Source organism: Gopherus flavomarginatus, chromosome 5, assembly GCF_025201925.1.
Source record: "Gopherus flavomarginatus isolate rGopFla2 chromosome 5, rGopFla2.mat.asm, whole genome shotgun sequence".
Lineage (NCBI taxonomy): Eukaryota > Metazoa > Chordata > Testudines > Testudinidae > Gopherus > Gopherus flavomarginatus.
In genome coordinates this window covers 41,069,908-41,092,209 of record NC_066621.1, presented here as the reverse complement: position 1 = coordinate 41,092,209, position 22,302 = coordinate 41,069,908, and the positions used below count along the sequence as shown (strand labels likewise).

The 22,302-nt window shown below is 46.1% G+C and overlaps 1 protein-coding gene and 1 pseudogene across 1 annotated transcript; both read right to left on the bottom strand.

Annotated features, from left to right (window-relative positions):
• Nucleotides 1–4,284: 4,284 nt before the first annotated feature.
• On the bottom strand, nt 4,285–19,567 carry LOC127051079 (NACHT, LRR and PYD domains-containing protein 3-like). Its single transcript, XM_050952958.1, has 6 exons — nt 19,495–19,567; nt 15,829–15,918; nt 12,195–12,368; nt 10,499–10,669; nt 9,982–10,152; nt 4,285–4,684 (listed from the first exon to the last, which is right to left on the bottom strand). The coding sequence occupies exons 2-6, from the start codon at nt 15,906–15,908 to the stop codon at nt 4,405–4,407; spliced, it is 876 nt and encodes a 291-aa protein (XP_050808915.1). The 5' UTR covers nt 15,909–15,918; nt 19,495–19,567; the 3' UTR covers nt 4,285–4,404.
• LOC127051049 (NACHT, LRR and PYD domains-containing protein 3-like) lies at nt 19,539–20,925 on the bottom strand (annotated as a pseudogene).
• Nucleotides 20,926–22,302: the final 1,377 nt, after the last annotated feature.

The following is a 22,302-nucleotide window of genomic DNA, read 5'->3' as shown; positions in this document are numbered from 1 at the left end:
CACCCACACGTAGATCTCCACATGGGGAGAGGCGGACACCAGGAGACAACGGACACCATGCTTCTTGGTCAAAGTGCGGAATGGGTCCTGGCCGCTATAGATGGTTGCAGAGGCAGCAGTCGGGGGAGATGACGAAGCGGCAGGCGGAGGGGGGGGGGCGCCGCCACTTGGGCATACGCCCTGGGGGCTGCGGGTGGGGTACCCGCAGAGCTGATGGAGGGAACAGCAGGGAGGGGTGCTGTGGCCAGTGGCGGGGCCACGGCAGTGGTGGCAGTCCCTGCCATGGAGGGCTGAGGCTTCTTAGCGGGGCTTTTTCCTTTCTTCAGGCCCAGGCCTTTTCTGCTGGCTGGGGGGGCTCCTCCAGAATTGGAGGGGGCAAGGGACGTGGCAGCAGCAGAGGTCACCCCGTCGCCCGCCACTGCCGGCGCCTCAGCGAGAGCAGAGGAGGGTAGTTCAGCAGTGGCGGTTGAGGTAGAGGCTAGGGGGGTTGTCGGGTGAGCATGCGGGCGAGAGGGAGTGGAGTCTGCCTGAGGGATCCCACCCGCCACATCTCCCGCCATGATGAGTAGGGAGGGAGGGGAAACACCAGAGAAAGGGAGGGAGGAGGAGAAGCAGGTCAACCACCACCCTCCCCACTAGGCTGTAGGCAGGGGAGGAGGGTGCCAAAGTGGGGGAGAGGGGGCAGATAAGAGGATTATCAAGGACTTGTGGGGGTCAGTCACCAACACAGGATTGAAATCTGGCTCCTCTAGCTGCACTAGGGGAGGGGAGAGGTACAACAACAATGGGGAGTGCAGCGTAACAGGGGCAAACTCAAACTGGTGAGGGACACAAGTGCACTGAAGAGGGCATGGGTGCATGAGGGGAGGGACCAATCAGGGCAAGGGGGGCCACAAAGGAAGGGGAGCAACCAGGCTGAGAGTGGGGCAGACGAACCAAGAGGCCAACCATAGGGCTGGGATGGGACAAACAAACAAAGCTGCAGAGGGAGACGGGCGAGGCAGGCAAACAAACTGAAGCTGAGTAGGGGCAAAAGGCTGAAAGGGGCAAATGGGGTAGGCAGCAAGGGGCAAAGCTGGGGGACCTTTCGCAGAGGGGAAGGGGTCAGTCCAGGGGGGCTCGTGCGCCCAGGAGCGCTTGTGCAAAGTCAATGCGTAGGCTGGCTGCTGCTGCAGGCCCAAATGGTAGAAATAGGGTGTGGCAGGAAACGCGAGCAGCTGAGTCCTAGAGGCAGGAGCTGAGGCTGATGGTAAGTGGCATGTGGGGATGGTGGAGGGGGCAGCGGTGGTGGTGGGGGTTGGAGGGAGGGACACAGATGGACCGGGGGGCATGCTCCACACCACACTCTCTGTGTCCCCACGAACACAGTCTAAACCCCCACCACTAGAACACAGTTCGAAAATCACTCAGTCCTTAATAGCCCCCTCCACAGTGGTCTCCAGAGTCCTGTGTGCTCCCCCAGCAGCCGATGGTTCATTTAGTCCACTCCCTTCTCCAGGCTCCAGCAGCTCCCTAGGACAAATGCAGCAGCTGCAACTCCAGCAACCCTGGGGGCCAGGCAGGGAGGACCCCTCACAGGTAATGGTGGTGGTGGTAGGTTCCTGGCTTCTCCCTCCAGAGGTGGGGGAGGGGGGGGCTGGCCAGCAAGGCCCCTCAGTCAGCAGCAGCCCAGGAAGGGAGGAAGAGCTCCAGCCAGCAGGGCAGCTGGAGATGAGGGAGAGCTCCAGCCAACAGGGCAGCCTGAGGACACTGAGCACTCCCTGTACCTATTGGGTTTCCTGGAAGGATCCCCCCAGCCAAAGGGGAGGACCTACAGGACCTCAAAAAGCCAACTGAGTTCAGGGGACAACTAATAAAAGAACAGGGATAGGAGTGCAATCAGGGGGTCAAAAGAAGGAAGCCTGACGGGGACACCGAGCAGAGAACCCCAGACAGAGCCCACTGCTCCTTGAGGGCATCAAGGGACCCAGTAGATGCCGCCCGCCCAGAGGAACTCTGCCCAGATGCGTGAACAGACAGAGGAACGGAAACAAGCCCCACAGTCACAGGAGTCTCCATTGGCCAACCTCCTCTCTCTGGTTGTGTAGATGGCCATTTTAGCCAGGGCAAGGAGGAGGGTGACCAGCAGGTCCCGTGACTTCATGGGGCCACGGATAGGGAGTGCATAGAGAAGGAGGTAAAGGGGCTGTAACCTGGTGCACTCTAAGTAAATGTGTGCCAGGGTCTCCCTCACACCGCAGAAGGGGCAGGTGTCTGGGAGAGCACTCCCTGTATCTATTGGGTGTCTGGGAAGTGGGCGGGCGAAGCCCTCCCACTGCTAAAGGATCCTCCCCCAGCCTAAGGGGAGGAACCACAGGACCACAGAACCCACTGAGTTTGGGGGACAACTAATAAAAGAACAGGGACAGGAGTGAGGTCAAAGGGCCATAAGAAGGGAACCTGACGGGGACACCGAGCAGAGAACCCCGGACAGTGCCCACTGCTCCTCGAAGGCGTCAAGGGAGCCAGTGGACGCCGCCCAGAGGAACTCCGCCCGGATGCGTGAATGGACCATGGATCGGAAACAAGCCCCACAGTCACCGGAGTCTCCATCGGCCAACCTCCTCTCCCTGGTCGCGTAGATGGCCTTTTTAGCCAGGGCGAGGAGGAGGTTGACCAGGAGGTCCCGTGACTTCGTGGGGCCACGGATAGGGAGTGCATAGAGAAGGAGGTAAAGGGGCTGCAACCTGGCGCACTCTAAGTAAATGTGCACCAGGGTCTCCCTCACACCGCAGAAGGGGCAGGTGTCTGGGAGAGCACTCCCTGTATCTATTGGGTGTCTGGGAAGTGGGCGGGCGAAGCCCGTCCACTGCTAAAGGATCCCCCCTCAGCCTAAAGGGAGGACCCACAGGACCACAGAACCCACTGAGTTCGGGGGACAACTAATAAAAGAACAGGGACAGGAGTGAGGTCAAAGGGTCATAAGAAGGGAACCTGACGGGGACACCGAGCAGAGAACCCCGGACAGTGCCCACTGCTCCTCGAAGGCGTCAAGGGAGCCAGTGGACGCCGCCCAGAGGAACTCCGCCCGGATGCGTGAATGGACCATGGATCGAAAACAAGCCCCACAGTCACCGGAGTCTCCATCGGCCAACCTCCTCTCCCTGGTCGCGTAGATGGCCTTTTTAGCCAGGGCGAGGAGGAGGTTGACCAGGAGGTCCCGTGACTTCGTGGGGCCACGGATAGGGAGTGCATAGAGAAGGAGGTAAAGGGGCTGCAACCTGGCGCACTCTAAGTAAATGTGCAGCAGGGTCTCCCTCACACCGCAGAAGGGGCAGGTGTCTGGGAGAGCACTCCCTGTAGCAGTGTGGTTACCCCCTCCTGCCCTGAGGGGTTTAAAAAGCAGCCTGGGAGGGCTTGAAAGCTGCAGCTCTAAAAGGTGGGCTGATTGGGGAAGCGGCCACAGCTGGGCCGCACCCTAATCAGGCCACAGCTGGCTGGTATAAAAAGGCCAGGGAAGTCAGAAGCAAGGAGTCTCCCTTTGCCTGTAGAGGGAGAAGGGCCTGGCTGCAGGGAGCTAGATACAGGGTATCTCAGGGGAGCAGGGCTGGGGAAAGGCAGAGGAGCTGGGGAGCTCGTGCCTGGAAAGCCCTAGGCTGCAGCCTAGCATAAGGCCAACAGGTACTGGGGATTGCAGGGGGCAGCCCAAATGGTAGGCAAAGGCAGCAGGTCCAAACCCCTTTGCCTATGATAAGTGGCTGATATTGCAGTCTGCCCCAGGGTGTAGGGGCTAGATGGAGACTGGGCAGTAGCCAAAACTGAGGCAAAGTGGAGATAGTGGGTTGGGGGTTCCACAGGGAGGGGATTCGCAGATTGGTGGGGTACTGCCAGGGGGCAGCTCCCCAGTTAAAGGGGCACTGGGGTCCAGGGACATGAAGACCAAGAGGACAGGTGGATCACCAGCCTGCAGAGGGTGCTCCTGGCAGGAAAAAGAGCTAATTCCCAGGAGTCACCAGCAGGATGTGCTGCAGGGGTGAGTCCGCTCCTCTACAAGAACTAACACCCCAGAGAGATTAACAAGGGGGAGGGTTAGCATTAGTGTTCACACCTCCCAGGGTCCTCAGGCCATCTGCAGACTCAGACAGACATCGCTGCTTCAGTGATACTCATTTCATATACAGGAAATTCTTGGCCTCACAGTTATGAAGAAAAAGTTATTTTTAAAAAGTCAATAAAGAAAAGCTAAGATACCATAGAATCTGAGTATGTGATGCAGCAACACAAATACATCACATGGGCCAGAAGTTTAACACCCCAGCTTTAAAAGGGAAATCAGTTCCCCCTTAAAATCTTTTACACTATTAAGATTCCTTTAAGGGAGCCAAAACTGTCTCAAGATTTGTTAATCCTCTATGCAGCCTTTTATCAACCAGTGAACCAATATGTAGCAATGCTTAATAGCAGAACAAGTCCAACCTCCCAACAGTGCATCACAAAAATATTCCACATCGTTTCTGAACTCCGAGACATTAGTCTACAAATGAATGTATGACACTGAGATAGAAGACATTCCATCCTCCTTGTCCTTGTACCTGGGTTCTGATGGCTGGATGCTGCATTATGCACAATTGACAAGCCAAGTTTTATCTTCAGCAAAACTTCCAATTCTTTGGTTGTTATTTCATCTATGTGGATTTCTGACAAACTGTGAAAACAAAAATGAACCACGACAAACAACTATCAAGCTAAGTTCAAGCTTGTAAATATTTATCAACTTCTTAATGGAAATGGAGCGTAATAGAGCATTGCAATTTTAACCACAGATGCCACAAAAGTCAGTGTTAAAGTTACAGTAAGACAAAACAACTGTAGAAAGTATAGAAATGCAGAATTAAGGTCCCCCAACAACACTAACTCTGCCTTCCTAACCCCTGCCATCCTGTGCACCCTCACTGTCAGGTAGATGTGTGTCTAAAAGCATCACAGAGTAATATGTTAAATCTCAGACAGCTTGGCAGTTCAGCCAGGAATATCTCAAACCCGTTACTGTGGAGTTTTGTCTGCAGGCATCTTAAACCCTGGCCAACACACATCATGCAGCTGAATGTACCTAACCAAACAGCAAGGTTAAGAGGAGATGTAAGATGTTCACTACAATGGGGAGCTGGATCACTGTGGAGAGGGAATGGTCAAAACTGTTGTCAAATATCCAGGGGCTGACAGGAGGAATTTATATCAGGGAGTGGAGGAACTTGGAGAGACCTTTGGTACTTATAGGAAAAATCAAATCACTGCTTCACTTATCTATTTACCATCTAGACTTACTGTACAAACATTAATGAATTTAGCCCCCAGCACACCTATGAGATAACCTTATTTAAGAGACGAGGTAACTGAAGCACTAAGAGATGACATTTTCCAAAGTCTGTGCAGCCAAACCTGGCAGGCTAGGCAGCTACAAGGGTTTCCTTTTTGCTCCTCTGGAAGCTCAGAGTATTATTTAAAAGGGGAGGTGGGCATTAGTCATACATCAGAGGTCTGGGGGGAGTTTGGAACAAAAGGATAGAACAGGGTGTGGTTAAGGGCACAGCAGCTCATCTGAATTTTCAAAGCCCTCAAAGTGGTTCCAGCTGCTCCTTGCCACAGGGCACTCATGTGTTAATGTACTTGTGCAAATTGTGCAAGTTTTTAGAACTGTGCCCTGAAGGCAGTAAATCTGGCCAAGTGCCTTTGTTACTCAACCATGCCTGTGGTCCTTCTCTCTGAGTAACACTGAGGTCTGCTGAATTAGCAGGCTGCACTCTCTGCTAGTGCTAATAACATCGGAGCTCCAAGGACAGAAGCACTGAGCAGCTGTAACTGTTTAGCAGCCTTGACAGCGTCTCAGCAACAACATTCCACCCTTCAGCACTTAACTACAAGAAACATGAGATAGAATAGAAAAGGCAAACCCAGGCCTTCAGAAGACTTTGCCATTGGATAGTCAACCAGTACATCATCAAATAGTCAACAGAACTGATTATATACAATTAAGGGTATGATTCTGTTACAGAGGCCATGGATTCTGTGACTTTCCCAAACTTCCGTGACTTCTGCAGTGGCATAGATGGAGCAGCTGTCATTCCTGGAGCCTGCCAGAGCAGCAGACTCAGGGATGAAGTTGGAGAGGTGGATGTTGGGTCAGCAGGGCTGGAGGTGCTGTCACAGCCAGTCCCAAGGGCCATCAGAGCAGTGACTGGTCCCAATCCCCCCGTAGCAGCAGGCTGGCACGCAGTCCTCTGGAGCAGCTGGCCATCGGCCAGTCCTGGGGCCCTGAGAAAAGCTGGCCAGTGGCTGGCCCTGGAGCTGCAAGAGCAGCAGCCCCAATGGCTCCCCCTGCAGCACTTCTGCTGTTAGACAGTCCCACCCTCAGGGTATTTTTCATAAAATTTGAGGGACAAGTTGCAAGCTTCTGTGAATTTTTGTTTATTGCCCATGACCTCTCCCTCACTTTTACTAAAAGTACCTAAACCAGAATCTAAACCTTATATATAATGCAGCAGTGATAGCGTCCCTTTCATATGGGTGTGAAACATGGACAGCTTACCACAGAGATGTTAAACAACTTTAAAAATTCCACATAGAACATGAGGGTTGGAAGGGACTTCAGGAGGTCATCTAGTCCAACCCCCTGCTCAAAGCAGGACCCATCCCCAGACAGACTTTTGCCTCAAATCGTCCTCTCAAGGATTGAGCTCACAATCCTGGGTTTAGCAGGCCAATGTCAAACCACTGAGCTACCCATTCCCCCATATGTTGTTGCCACTCCATTCAGAAGGTCAATGGCAAGACAAAGTCTCAAACATTAACATCCTTGAAAAAGCAAAAACCACCAGCACTGAGACAATGATCATCCAAACTCAGTTTAGATGGACAGGTCGGCAACGACAGACTTCCAAAGAAATTTCTATATGGTGAGCTGAAACTCAGAAAGCTCCAGAGGGAGAGTCAAATAAAATGTTTCAAAGACACCCTTAAGCAGAATCTGACCTTATGTGGCATAAATGTTGATAACTTTGAAGACATAGCCAAGGACAGACATGAATGGAGAGCTACTGTCAATAACGGTTGTGAACAGTTTGAGGAAGACAGACAAGAAAAACTGATGGAAAAAAAGGGCCAAGCATCATGCAAAGTCTTCCATGGGAGCCTGCATGTTTGTGTGTGACATGTTTGCGGTCTTGCTCTTCATGGGTCTGTCATAAACAGATAGCTAAGGGTTAATGTCTCTTTCACCTGAAGCACCTGACTAGAGGACCAATCAGGAAACCGGATTTTTTCAACTCTGGGTGGAGGGAAGTTTGTGTCTGAGGTCTTTGTTTTCTGTCTGCCTGCTTTCTCTGAGCTTTGGAGAAGTAGTTTCTGTTTTCTAATCTTCTGTTTCTAAGTGTATGGACAAAGAGATCAGATAGTAAGTTATATGGTTTCTTTTCTTTGGTATTTGCATGAATATAAGTGCTGGAGTGCTTTGATTTGTATTCTTTTTGAATAAGGCTGTTTATTCAATATTCTTTTAAGCAATTGACCCTGTATTTTGTCACCTTAATACAGAGAGACCATTTGTATGTATTTTCTTTCTTTTTATATAAAGCTTTCTTTTAAGACCTGTTGGAGTTTTTCTTTACTTCAGGGAAATTGAGTCTGTACTCACCAGGGAATTGGTGGGAGGAAGAAATCAGGGGGAGATCTGTGTGTGTTGAATTTGCTAGCCTGATTTTGCATTTCCTCTGGGTGAAGAGGAAAGTGCTTTTTGTTTCCAGGACTGGGAACGGAGAGGGGGAGTCACTCTGTTTGGATTCACAGAGCTTGTGTCTGTGTATCTCTCCAGGAGCCCCTGGAGGGGGGAAGGGAAAAAGGATTATTTCCCTTTGTTGTGAGACTCAAGGGATTTGGGTCTTGGGGTCCCCAGGGAAGGCTTTTCAGGGGGACCAGAGTGCCCCAAAACACTCTAATTTTTTGGGTGGTGGCAGCAAGTACCAGGTCCAAGCTGGTAACTAAGCTTGGAGGTTTTCATGCTAACCCCCATATTTTGGACACTAAGGTCCAAATCTGGGACTAAGGTTATAACAGGGTCAGGCTATTTAGCCACATGAGAACACATGCAATGCTGTGACATCATCAGATATAATGGAGAGCCATACATGAGTTCCTAATAGATTTAGCAATGATTGACTGGTTTGGTGTTAGGATGGATTGTTAATGTGTGCAGTACTCATTGGAGGGGTGGGGGGAAGGGTAACTCACTTGCGCCCTTGTATTATTTGGTGAATAGTTTAGAAATCCAGATAAATAGGTTTTTTAAAATTATTTTGTAAAGGGTTCGTTAGTCAAATATTGACCAAAAGGCTACAAATTGGCAGAGAACATTTCAACTAGAGCTGGTTAGAAAATGTTCCCTCTCTCCATCCCCTCGTCCCCCAAATGTTCACCTGTTAAGTTGGGGGAAGAAACCCTGAAAAAAATTTTGGTTTTCAGCTGAAAGTTCTTGAGTTTTCAGTGTTTTATTTCCTGAAGGAAGATTGAGAATTTGATAAGAAAGCAGATACTGTATGTGAAAATTTCCATTTACTTCTAAACTCAATTTTCTGTCTAATGAACTTTTGACAAAAAAATTTCAACCAGCCCTAATTTCTGCTGCTGACTTGCCCACTGGAACTGCTGCTATGTCTCTTGGAATACCTCCTGCCTCCCTTTGCCCCACTGGCGTGAGCACCATGGCCTGACTGTATCCCACGATGCACCACAGTCTCTTCCTGTGACTGAGCTCTGCAGTGCAGGCCCATCATGGGGGACATATGCTGGAAGGGAAATGCAGCTGATAAGTGAGAAAGAGGGGGATGAGGGACCCAAAATACAATTCCCATGAGTCACTGTGGCAGTTCAGACAGACACAATGATTAATGTCAACCTGTCCTAACCAAAAAAAAAAAAAGTTGAAAATAAATTGAAAGAGCTTCGCAAAAATCAACATTTTCCCATGGAAAATTTCATTTCTGAAGAAAAAAAAAATTATATCAAAAAAGTATCAGTGGGAACTTCCAGACCAGCTCTACAAACCACTGTACAAACACTTGGGGAGACACTATCCCTGCCCTGAAAATCACTCACACATGGGGGAGAATTCTCCCTCCTTCTACAGCCCCTACACACAGGACAGCAACTGCCTTTAGCTGGTGTGTGTGTGTGTGTGTTATGGGGAATTCCCAGAGTACTACCATTGTGCTGGGCACTCACAGGCTGTTTTGTGTAAGCCCAGGTGTAGGAGGTTAGAGGATTCAACATGGACTCACCAAGGGCAAGTCATGCCTGACCAACCTGATTGCCTTCTATGATGAGATAACTGACTCTGTGGATATGGGGAACGCAGTGGATGTGATATAGCTTGACTTTAGCAAAGCTTTCGATACGGTCTCCCACAGTATTCTAGCAAGCAAGTTAAAAAAGCATGGATTGGACGAATGGACTATAAGGTGGATAGAAAGCTGGCTCGATTGCCAGGCTGAACAGGTAGTGATCAACGTCTCAATGTCTAGTTGGCAGACGGTGTCAAGCAGAGTGTCCCAAGGGTCGGTCCTGGGGCCAGTTTTGTTCAACATCTTTATTCATGATCTAGATGTGATAAATCGATCCCCAATAGATCGATCACTACCTGCCGATCTGGGGGGTAGTGAAGAACCTGCCCTAAGAATCTAGGAGGCAGATTGCCTAAGTTACATTGTCGGCTGTTTAAGGCCCTGGCCAGTCTGGAGTCAGAATGGCACAAAGGAGGCTTAAAACCACTTTGGCCCCCTCCCTTGGGTTGCACTTGTGTGTGCAGTGCCTCCTGGAGGCAAAGAACACACTCCCGCCTTCAGCCCGAACAGATCAGCCCAATTCATCTCATTGGGCCATGCAGTCCATACACAGCCAGGTGACTGGAAGCCCAGCACATTCTTTTGATACAGAAAACTAGAAGTCACTTACTCGAGCTTCTCTAACTTGCAGTTTGGATGTTTCAGTCCTTCACACAGAAATTTCACTCCTGAATAACTCAGGTTATTACTGCTCAGGTTCAACTCTTTCAGGGACTGGTTTGTGCTGAGCAGAGAGGAGAGATCTCCACAGCAAGCGTTAGTCAGATGGCAATCCCAAACCCTGCAGAGATGAAGATGGACACAGTGAACAGATAGTAGGGTGACCAGATGTCCTGATTTTATAGGGACAGTCCCAATATTTGAGGCTTGGACCAGTAGAAAATGGATTTTCATGTGGCTATTATGAACGTTTGTGTACAACCATAAGATTAAATGTACAAATCCCTCATTTACCTGCCCAACTGTCTGTGCTCACAATTTAGTAATTGTATATCCCGTTGCTCCTGCAAATGCAGGTGATTTCACAAGTGAAAATAGGATCTCAAAATATTCTCAGTGCAAAACTCAGCACTTTTGCAAAGGCTGGTGTAACAAGAAAAGTATCAAGGAACCGAGCAATTACTTACATTAATTTCTGCAGTTTACAGCTGGGATGTTTCAGTCCTTCACACAGACCTTTAATTCCTGAATCTCCCAGTTCATTCCCACTCAGCTCCAGCTCAGTCAGGGACTGGTTTGTACTGAGGGCAGCAGCGAGATCCCCACAGCAAGCAGCTGTGAGATGGCACTGCCACAACCTGCAAAGGGAACAGAGAGAACAATAACCATCTCCTTCCATAAAGGGGTCAGTATTCACTTCACTTAGTGCAGGGACACTTCCTTCTTTCTGGTAACTTGGTAGTTTTGGTATCTATAAAGCCTGTATGCATGTCATCCAATGCATTTTAATTATTAAAATTAATTACATGATGAATTCCTGACTCAGATTTTATTTGTACACAATGCAAGAAGATTTTCAGAATATTTCAGATAGCGTCTGGCTCATCATCTGAGACTGCCATAACATCAAATATATGGCAGAATGTGGGTAAAACACAGAGCAGGAGACATATAATTCTCCCTCAAGGAATTCAGTCACAAATTCAATTAGCATATATTTTTTTAATGAGCATTATCAGCATGGAAGCATGACCTCTGTAATGGTGGCCAGAACATGAAGTGGCATACAAATGTTTAGCGTATCTGGCATGTAAATAGCTTGCAATGCCAGCTTCAAAAGTGCCATGCAAATTTCTGTTCTCACTTTCAGGTGACATTGTAAATAAATGGTCAGCATTATCTCCCGTAAATGTAAACAAACTTGTTTCTCTGAGCGATTGGCTGAACAAGAAGTAGGACTGAGGAGACTTGTAGGCTCTAAAGTTTTACCTTGTTACAATCTGCATTTGTAAGTTGTGCTTTCGCAATAAAGAGATTGCACTATGGTACTTGTATGAGGTGAACTGAAAAATACTATTTCTTTTGTTTATGTTTACAGTGCAAATATTTGTAATAATAATAATAATATAAAGTAAGAACTGAACACTTTGTATTCTGTGTTGTAACTGAAATCAACATACTTGAAAATGTAGAAAAGCATCCAAAATATTTAATAAATGTCAATTGGTATTCTATTGTTTAACAGTTTGATTAAAACAGCGATTAATTTTTTAAAGCATGATTAATTGTTTTGAGTTAATCACGTGAGTTAACTGTGATTAATTGACAGCTCTAGTATCAAGCAAATTTACACCTGTATGACTGCGTCCACCCTTGGGGGAATGTGTCTGTCTTGGTAAAGTGGAGAGTGAGCTGGGGACTAGCAGGGAGAGGGAGGAGACAGGTCACACTGGATTTTAAGGAAGGGTTACAGGGTGCCTGAGTTTGTGGTTATGGAATTCAGTGAAAATGGAGAAGTCGGTGGCAGAACTGAAGACGTCAGCACAGTGGCTGGGCTCCCGCCACTGGTGCTCAGTGAAGAATCCATCAGCACCACTTCCTGCCCTGCATGTGTTGACACATCCTTCTCCTGCTGAATTTGCAAGACTCGAAGGATCTCAGGACATGATATTTATTACTGATTAATAAATATTTGCATTGCAGTAACATGTAGAGGCTTCAACCAGGTCGAGGCCCCAGTGTCCCAGGTGCTGTACAAAAATATGACAATCTCTGCCTCAAACAGCTGTTCGGCTAAAAGCTAGGACAAAGCAGGTGGATGAAACAACACAGAGATTAGTGAAAAAGTCACGTACTAACAAAATAGAGCACTGGGTTACTTACAGCAGTGTCTGCAGGTTACAGTGTGGATGTTTCAGTCCCTCACACAGATGTTGCAGTCCTAACTCTCCCAGTGTGTTAGCACTCAGATCCAGCTTTTCCAGGGACTTGTTTGTAAAGAGGGTCTTAGGGGAGAGGTCCTCAGGGAAAGCAAATGAGAGTTTGCAGCTGGACAAGCTGGAGGGAAGAAATGAACAGATCAAAGTTACCGTTGCACTGTATAAAACAGTTACTAACCATGCGTGGTGGGTTAACTATCTCCATTCAGAAAGGCTATCCCCCTGCCCCATCTGAGACCTGCCCCTACCCCACCCCACCAGATCGAGAGTAGCCCCAAGACCCCCCATTGGAGCTTGAGCTCCCCCAAATTTCCCATTGCGGCCTGAGCTCCCCCCATCCCCTCCTGCCTGGGTCCCAAGCCTCTGGCCAGCCCAGGCACCAAGCTTCTGACCACTGGCCCAAGCTGAGCCCACCCACGGCCCAGGAGTAGGGAGACTTAGCCGCCCCTGGTCTATTATATCTGCCGTCCATGCTACTAACAGTTCTGTAACTGTTGTTCTTCAAGATGTCTCGCACAGGTCCTTTCCAGTTTAGAAACATTTGCAAGCCCAGAGCACAATTGTCAGAGATCTTTCCATCAGCAGGGGGGCATGTGTCCTCCATTGGCATGTGCTGCCATATGATGGTATAATGGCTGGACTGTCCCCAACCCTCCTCAGTTCCTTCTATCTAAAAAGACTCGATATAGAGGGATAGGAGGGTGGGATGTGGAATAGACACGTGCAACACATCTCAAAGAACAGCTATGGAATGGATTAGTAATAGTTATTATTATTATTATTATTATTATTATTCCACAAAGTGCAATGCACATGTGCTGTCACTTGAAGAAGAAACGCTTGATGATGGATTCTAGTTGAGGCCTTTCATCATTTCATAGGGTTTAAGGCCAGAAGGGACCACCTGATCATCTACTCTGACCTTTTGGAAATCACAAACCACTACACAGCACCAGGTCACCCCTATATTAAACCCAAAGACTTTAGTTAGCCCAAAACATTTCAGTCCTCACGAAATTAAACTTTTCTGCACCAGCAGCAGAGAACAAGAGAGACTGAGGCACCACCAATGGCTAAAGCCCCTGCAAAGGCAGGGAAGTGATTTGGTGAGATAGACCCAGATAATATCAGCAGGTGATCTGAGCCCCACACTGTAGAAGATGACAACCTCCCTCCTCCACCCCCGCCAAAGTCCTTGCCAATCTGACCTGGGGGAAATTCCTTCCTAAGCCCAAATCTGGAGATCAGTGTATGCCTGAGCATGTGAGCAAGACACCCCAGCCAGGCATCTTAGACAGATGGGTTATTTGTACTAGCTCAGAGCACTGGTCCACTCCATCCAGTGTCCCATCTCCAGCTGTGCATAATCTCTGATGTTACAGAGCAAGGATGGCTAGCCTGTGGCTCTGGAGCCACATGGAGCTCTTCAGAAGTTAATATGCGGCTCCTTGTATAGGCACCAACTCTGGGGCTGGAGCTACAGGTGCCAACTTTCCAATGTGTTGGGGGGTGTTCACTGCTCAACCCCCGGCTCTGCCACAGGTCCTGCCCCCCTCCACCTCTTCCCGCTCCCTCCCCTCATCCCGCAGTGCCCTTGCTCCTCCCTGTCCCCCCAGAGCCTCCTGCAAACCACAAAACAGCTGATTTGGTGGTGCAAGGAGATAGGGGAAGGCGCTGATTGGCTGCCGGTGGGTGGGAGCTGCTGATAGTCGGGGGGGTGGGGAGCTGATGAGGGGCTGCTGACGTATTACTGTGGCTCTTTGGCAATGTACATTAGCAAATTCTGGCTCCTTCTCAGGCTCACTTTGGCCACCCCTGCTACAGAGGAAGGCAGAAAAACTCCAGACTACACCAAGCCAGTTGTGCATTGAGAAAAAAATCCTTCCTGCCCCTTGCAGCATGAGATTTGATTTGATTATTGTCGTTATCTGAATGCAGAGCTGCAAGCAGATTATGAGCATGTCGAGGCAATGCAGGCACCATATGAGTGAGGTGTGTGATCTGGTCTGGAGGAGCTCTGACCATTTGGTCAATCCAGAGGTTTACAGCTGAGGCAGCCTGAGCCCCTTCCCCCCCCTCCGACATTTCTTTCTAGTGCACCCACCCCAAACCTATCACAGAGCTGGAGCCTGCTTCCACTTCTAGGGTGCCTAAACTGTAATTCATGAGGACTGAAAACTACGGATAAAACTTCACAGTACAGTTACACTAGGGAGTCAGGACAGCTTAACACTTCAGTAAACACGGGCCTGCTAACGGGCCTGGTCCTGCCTCACACAAATACTATTAAATAATTAATTACTAAGTAGAGCAGCGTCTCCTTGACTTCCCTGAGACTAATCACATGGCTAAAGCTTTACAGGATCAGGCTATAGTAGCATTCTCACACCAAAACACATACATAAATCATTTTGATGATGATTTACAGATGTTTTGCCTAGAAAACAAGATACCCTTCCTACAAAATATGTAACCTCTACCTTACCTTCAGAAACATGAAAAACTTGGAAATGATTGATTCAGATAATTGAGACAGTAATTTATCCTTGTCCTCCCTCTCCTCTTCCCCCATTTGTTTGTTATGCCTACTTTAGTGCCTGGTCTTTACCTAGATCGCTGTTCCCTTGAAACAAGGTAGCATGTTCACATGAATGGGGTGGGTGGGGGTCAGATGGCTGAGAAGTGCGCACAGCTGGGCAGGTGCCGAGAGAGGGATAGAACAGACAGAAGTGGGATGAAATGAGAAGCAAAAACAGAGCAAGTGTGACTTTAAAGGACAAAACACTTATCACATTGGAAAGACAGATTAATAAATAACATGATGATCTCAAGAGGAAGGGTCAAAGTGCACTTCGGAGCTTTAGTGCATGGCAGCAGACCTCACACAGCCAGTCAGTGCACAGCTCCCCAGCTCACTGCGCATTAACTCTCAGCACAGAAAAGCCCAAAGTAAGAATTGTAGCGTTATTAGTAGCTGCATAGAGCCATAGTTCAGACAGGCCACCAGGGGGCCATATGTGAGAAGCATAAAGGTGTCAGCTAGCAGGAGATAATGGTCACTTGGTCACTTACCCTAGTGTACCAGGTTTCTACGCATTCAACAATCACCCCACTGTCCCCAGGAGACAATTTAAGGAAGAGAACAGAGGATATTTATTCACTGAGGGGCAAATCCAGCATCTTTCCCAATGGCCACAGTGTGACCCTTTGTTCCTCTGTGCAGGGGTTGGCTGGGTGTATGAAATGCTGTGCAGAGGGTGGGTCTCTCTCTCACCATCAGCATTAGGCTGGATTAGTCTCCATGAAGAAACTCCACAGGTGCTGTGTGGCCTGGGTAAGGAGGATTCCACCACCTTATGCATCAACCCAGCACCTGGCCTACTTACTGGGCGGGAGCAAGGAAGAGGGTTTGCCACACAGATAGTTTACGGTTTTATGTCAAATGGTGTTTGAGTCTTTAGGTATTTACTATGATTTGAAGCTCAGAGATAAATACCAGACATGAGTGGAAATGCATTGCTGCCCAACTCCTGGCATAGCAGCAATAACAAAAGGCTGTCAGAGAGGACTTTGTTTACACTATTGTCTTTAGTTTACAATTGGGATCCTTCAGTCCTTGACACAATGAGTATGCAGATGAAGTTCTCCGATCTTTCATCAGTGGGTTCCTAGAAGAGAGAATGGAAGTTCTTAATATCATTTCCCAGAGGCAGATATTTCATCTTCTTCCCTGAAGATTGTGGGATAGGTTTTATTCACAGCAGACATTCATTATCCTCTTTAAAAAGAAAACAAAGAGAAGCACCTGAAGACATTGCAGTCCATTGTTCTGATGTCACATTAGCTATTCATTCCTAACAGCCGTGTAACCCACACTAGCCCTATGTAGAATTTGTCTCCCTCCAGTGGCCGGCCCATGGGTTATGGGTGAGCTACTGCGTTCAGTAAAATCCTGCTATGCCTTTTCAGTTTGGCATGGGAGAAAGAATATATCCCAGAAGAATGGAAAAGAGGATTTTTAATCAAGCTCCCTTAATAAGAAAATTTGTGTGCTTGTAACAACTGGCACAAGCTTCCACCGATTTCAGTCCCAGGGTAAGTTTTCTATTCAATCATCCTAAATCAGAATTAACTAAAAGCGTGATTTTGAAGTAGATTAGTTAAAACACATTTAATTCCTGTGTGGACGCTGTTATTCAGAATTAAAATGTCCTTTGGAAGTGAATTAAAATAAACCTAATTAAGGCCACTTTAAGTCTGCATAACAGCATACACACAGGGATTTAATGTGGTTTAACTAATCCAATTCAAATCTATACCTTTAATTAATTTAAATTAACTTTCCTGGATGTCCTCATGTAGACAAACCTTTAGAAGCCATGGATAACAGACTTAGAGAACAACAAGCTGTATTTTGGCCTGGTAGAACTTGTGTAGACCATAGAACAAAGTAATAAATAGCAGCTCCCAGTACTCTTGAATTTTGTGGGTTTCCAAAAGACATTGGACAATGTAGCTGGGGACTCATGGTGGCAGAGAAAATCATTCAAATGATTATAAAGTTGTATCAGAAAGCTCTGTGTGCAATAAAGATAAACCAAGGGTTACCAGAGTGGTTTAACGTTAATGCTGGTGTCCAGCAAGGCTGTGTCTTGTACCTTGTCTTGTTTGGAGCTGCTATTGACTTCAACAGTCAGTATGGAAATGGGCATTGTGTGGATGGGGGAGCTTGGAGATCTAGATTTTACAGATGACATTTGTTTTATAAATAAGGCAACAATTTCAAGCTAATGGACCTGATCCTTTAATTTGGAGACAAAAGAGACTAATCTTTAGGGGCATAGAGACTTTTAAAAGCGCCTTCCACATACATAGCTGTTACCAGTAGCACTGGATGAAAAAAGGGTAGACCTTTCCATGAGAAATTTCTCTTTTTGAGATATTTTTTGCCCCAAAGCAGGATGAAACATCAAAATCACAGGCACTGCTCCTGCCCATCTCTGAGAGCTAGATGAGAGGTGGGGATGCACTGTGGGTCCTCTGCCTTCCTATCCCTCGGAGCTAGAGGGTAGCAGAACTACCCTGGACACTGCCAAGAAAGCCCTCTGCGAAAGCTTTTGTCAGTTTCACTAATGAAAATGAAACTGACAAAAGCTTTCCAGGCCAGCAGCCACTAAAATCTGCTCACTAGGAATGGTAGTTGGCAGGCAGGAGTTGGAGGAATCACAAGAGCCAGGTTCCATAGTAAAGGGTAATGGTCAGAGTCAGGTTGGAGTCAGAGGCCAGAGATCAGGAGATTGAGCAAAGCCTGAAATAGCAGAAGATCAAAGTCGGTGTGGCTCTCTAGACAACTTCCTGGGGCAACCCTTGGGGTTAAATAGGGCACTTGGCCAATCAGAGGGCCATGGGGTACCATCACCCTTCCTGCAATGCCTAGTCTCCATAGTGGACCCTGTCTGTGCCTCTGCATGGCCTCCTGGTGACACTTTGGGAATATCAGTTGTCCCAGGTGCTACAGACCCAAGGTCTCCTCCCCAGGTTCTTCTATCTGCTCCTTTTGCTGTTCAGCTGCTGGTGGAGCTGGAGAGACTCCCATTGCTACTGTGACTAGGCTGTAGGAGAGGACAAGTCATTTATACAGAGCTCTCTGGATCTCTAGGTAAATTGGTCCAACAACAACATGCCTTTTGATAGGGTCAGATGCAACGAGCAATGAATATGAGCATACTTGTAATATGGGACTGTATTTTGGAAGGCAGTGACTCTGACAAGAACTTGAAGTTATGATGGAGAACAACTGACCATATCTCCCAGCGCAATGCTGTGACTGAAAGGGTAATGGGATCCTTGGATGTATAAATAGGAGTGTATTGAGGAGGAACAAGGAGGTTACATTTCTCCTCTATACAGCACTGTGAAGCTGGTGAAGCTAAAATGTTTGCTGGAGTTCTGGTGTCCAGCTTCACAGGATGTTGAAAAATAGAAGAGGGTTCAGAGAAGAATTGCAACCATTATTTGAAGACTGGAAAACCTGTGTTACAGTGAAAGTGTTAAGGAAGTTCTGTCATGCTTATCAAAGAGAAGGGTGAGAGGTGATTTGAGCATGATCTATAAGCACCAACCTGGGGAAAAGTTATGTAATAACAGAGGGGTCTAATAAAGCCAACAAACGCAGTACAAGTTCAATGGGTGCAAGCTGAAGCTCAATATATTCAGACAGGAAATAGGGTCACATTCTTAATTAACTAGCTATTGGAATAGACTTCTGAGGGATAGAGGGGACCCTCCATCACTTGAAATCTTTAAATTAAGTCCGAGTGTCTTTCTAGAAGATATACTCAAACTCATTGGGTGAAATTCTATGGCCTGTGTTATGCAGGAGGTCAAACAGAATGATCCCAATTGTCCTTTCTGGCCTCAAAATCTATCAGTATGAATCAGTTATTAGTGGTGTGGGGATGGAGAAGGAAGCTGCTGCTGTAATGTTAGTGAATGAGGCCACTCTTCTATTTTATTTTACTTAATTCTCACTGTTCAGGGTGAGGCTTACACACTCATTTACCTCACTGAAATTCACTGTAGCTGAATTTTCAAATGATGTCACTAAATTTTTAAACAATATAACACCAGAAACTCAGAGTTCAAGTGGTGCTAGCTGAGTTTCAGTTCTGGGATGTGTTTAACTGAACAACATCTTATTATGCCATTGTGTGGCAAGTGATCCTTTGTTGGGCTGAGATACACCAAACGTGTCCAAGAGCCTATTGCAGTCAGGATCAAGCAAAGAGTCTCTGGTTACTTCTCCTTTTAGGACAGAGATCAGAACTCTCAAACAGACTTTTTAAATTTAACAAAGCATACTAACAACAGTCTTAGAAATCTTTCTTCAAAAGATTTTCTTCAATGCAGACAGGCATGTAACTATGCAACCTCTGCCAGTTCAAAGCAACTTGCTTCCTCATCCTTCTATCTGATCCAATCTAGTTTTTCAGGAAGTGGTTTCTGGGTCCTTCTGCTTAACCCTCACTTCCCTATTCCTGCCTTTGCTGGAATCATAAAGTTTTCTGACCCAGCTACCTCAACCCCACCCAGCCCAGAGGTATAGTGTAACCTCATCTTACTGGGAAAGACCAAGACAAATCTGCAAATATTTTATAAACCTCAGAAAAGGGGGCATTATAATGGTGACGTGATGAAATGTCACTCGAAGAATTTAGGGATTTATATTAAACTGTGATACTCACAGAGGAAATAACCATTTCCATAGCTTTGCTATCCATCCTTCTTCTCATTCTTCAATCCCAAGCATACAATTACATAGATAAAGTGACTGCTTACTACAACAGTTCTTTACACAGAACAAAAGAGCTATTTCATCCATTGTTGAAAGCCTAATGTGTTCCCGTCTAATTTCTTGGAAATTATCCATTGCACTTCTTGCAAACTCTTCATCCTGAATCTCATACAAACAGTGAAACAGCTCAAGCTGGTCATGCAGTTGCTCACACGTCTTATAGAGCAGAGAGGAGATGTTTTTAGCTTCTGCTTCAAACCACTTCAATAAATCCAGCTTTATTTCAGAGGATGTTTTAAAATTTAACTTTTTCTCTCTGTCACTTAGTCTCTCTTTAATTACAAGACCAAACAAGAAATGTACTGTTAACATCAAATAATTATTTTTAGATGTTCCGTAAATATTAAGCAAGTTGGTCACATTTTTCTTAGAAGATAATGATTTTTTCATTGTCTCTTCATCTTCCAGCACATAGAACATAGCTGCAAAAAACCCTTGGAAACTCAAGTGAATGAAGCTGTAGACACTTTCACATTCTATACCTTTTTGAAAAATATTTTTATTCAGAAAGAGAGTGTGAATGGTAGACAAGGATAATTTGTGTCTCTTCAGGTCATCTTCCTCAAACAGTATTTTCCGTTCTAAAATTCCATCTGCAGCCAATGAGCAAAGCTTCCACAGGATGATTTTAGACTGTTGCAAATGTATTGAATCAGTGAAATGATCACTTAACAGACTGTTCAGAAAAAGCAAATATACCAATGTGGTTGTTTCTGAAGCTTGTGCGAAATCTTCCCTTCTTTCCATCTGTTCCTTCTTAACCGTGCAGATGATCCAATACACAATGGGGACAAAGCACATGGTGAAGAGCATTTCATTTTCTTTGACAAAATTAAAGGCTTGTGTTGCTTTCTTTTCATCACAAAAGAATTTATGAAAATATTCTTTCCTGTCATCTCCAGAAAATCCCATTATTTTTGCATAACGTGGAATATTCAAATTCTGCTTTAGTTTCTCCAGAGCAGTTGGTCTTGCAGTGATCAGTAAAAAGGATTTTTGAAGAACTTTCTTTCTCAATAAACTGCACAGTACAGTTTCCACTGGCTTCTTCTCAAATGGGTCAGTGCACAGACCAAATTCATCATCTAGGAAGGAATTCAATTCATCAAAACCATCTATTATGAACAGGAGTTTTTCTGGCTTCTCAAAGATTTCTTTAGTTGGTCTTACGCCATCAGGAAAATTGTTTAAAAGCAAATCAGCAACACTTTGCTCTGCAGTAACAATTTATTTTTCTACAATTTATATAAAAAACATGATCAAACTTTTTCTGATAGAGTTTTCCTGCTGCTCAGTCCAACATGATCTTTCTTGCTGTCATTGTTTTCCCAATTCCAGCACCTCCCTGCAGCACAACAGTTCTTGGGCTTTGTGGACTTCTATCAGGATCAAATAAAACACGAATCTTAGTGACACTGATCTGTTGAGCCATCAACTCTGCGTGTCTCCTTCCTCTGGTGATCATTTCACGTTCTTTCTCCTCACGCCCCCGATGTTCCTTTACAATAAGCAGTTTTGTATATCTTTTGTTTAGACTCATGTATTCACCAAGGCGAGCATTCCTGTCTTCTATTACTTGATATTCTTCTTGTATATATTCTCTCTACTTCTGGTAATCTAATTCAATGATAACGGCGTGAAGCATTAGACATACTGAACACAGTTGATTAAACAAAGGTCATGTGAACCAGAAGTTGGACAGGACAAGATATTGATGGCATTCTATCTTTCCCTTCTCCCCCACTCCCCTTCATCCAGCATTCCCATCATCATGTGACTCAACATTTTGCTAGAATTTTACTTGTTAAAAATAGTCTCTTGTCTTTTATAGTTTAATTATTTTCTCCTTGATCCTCTATCATCTTCGTTCTGATCCACCAATGCAATTAAGCACAAACTTAAGTCCCATTACAATAAATGAGATTTGGGCATGTGCTTAAAATTAAGAATTTGCTTAACTGTTTTTCTGAATTTGGCTCATTCTTTTTTTGTTCGTTCTGATTTTTTCTTCTAATTTCTGTCTTAATTCTTTATTCTCCTCCCCCTCCCCCTTTTGTCGTCTTTTTTATGTGTAACAACTTCTCTTCTTGCCCCTTGGTTGTGTTTTCTCTCCTCTCCTGTTGCTAGGTCTTTTAATCCCTTTCTGTTTTTCGCACTTTTACATACTTTTCTTTGCTTTACCCTCCACCCCATTCCTTGCTACTGCCACTCCAACCACTGGACAGATTGGACTGGGCCCATCTGGGCAGGGTGGGAGGTGGAGCGCCATTGTTTCAGTGGATAGCTGACTTGCTTATGAAGGCCCTGTCTCCTCTATGGGCCAAGATCCCTAGATGCACAACATCTTCCATAATACACCATGGTCTTCTCCCTTGCTGAGCCACATGATGCATCATGGGAGATGTAGTCCAGAGAGGGAGCCTGGCCCATAAAGAAGAAAGAGGTCATGAAGCACATGAACTATGACTCCCATACAGCACTCCAGCAGCAATTCAGTTGTGTTAGAAAGACATGCTTTAAAATGTTTAAACCACCGGCACCATTAAACCAGTCTACAGGCTGTTTGTGTAGGGCCAAACCATATGAGCACACTTTAAGAAAATAAAAATGTGTTCTAGACTGAGAACGAGCACACAGACCAACCACAATGCATTAAATGATTTAGCAGCATTCACACATGAACTATTTCTATAAATGG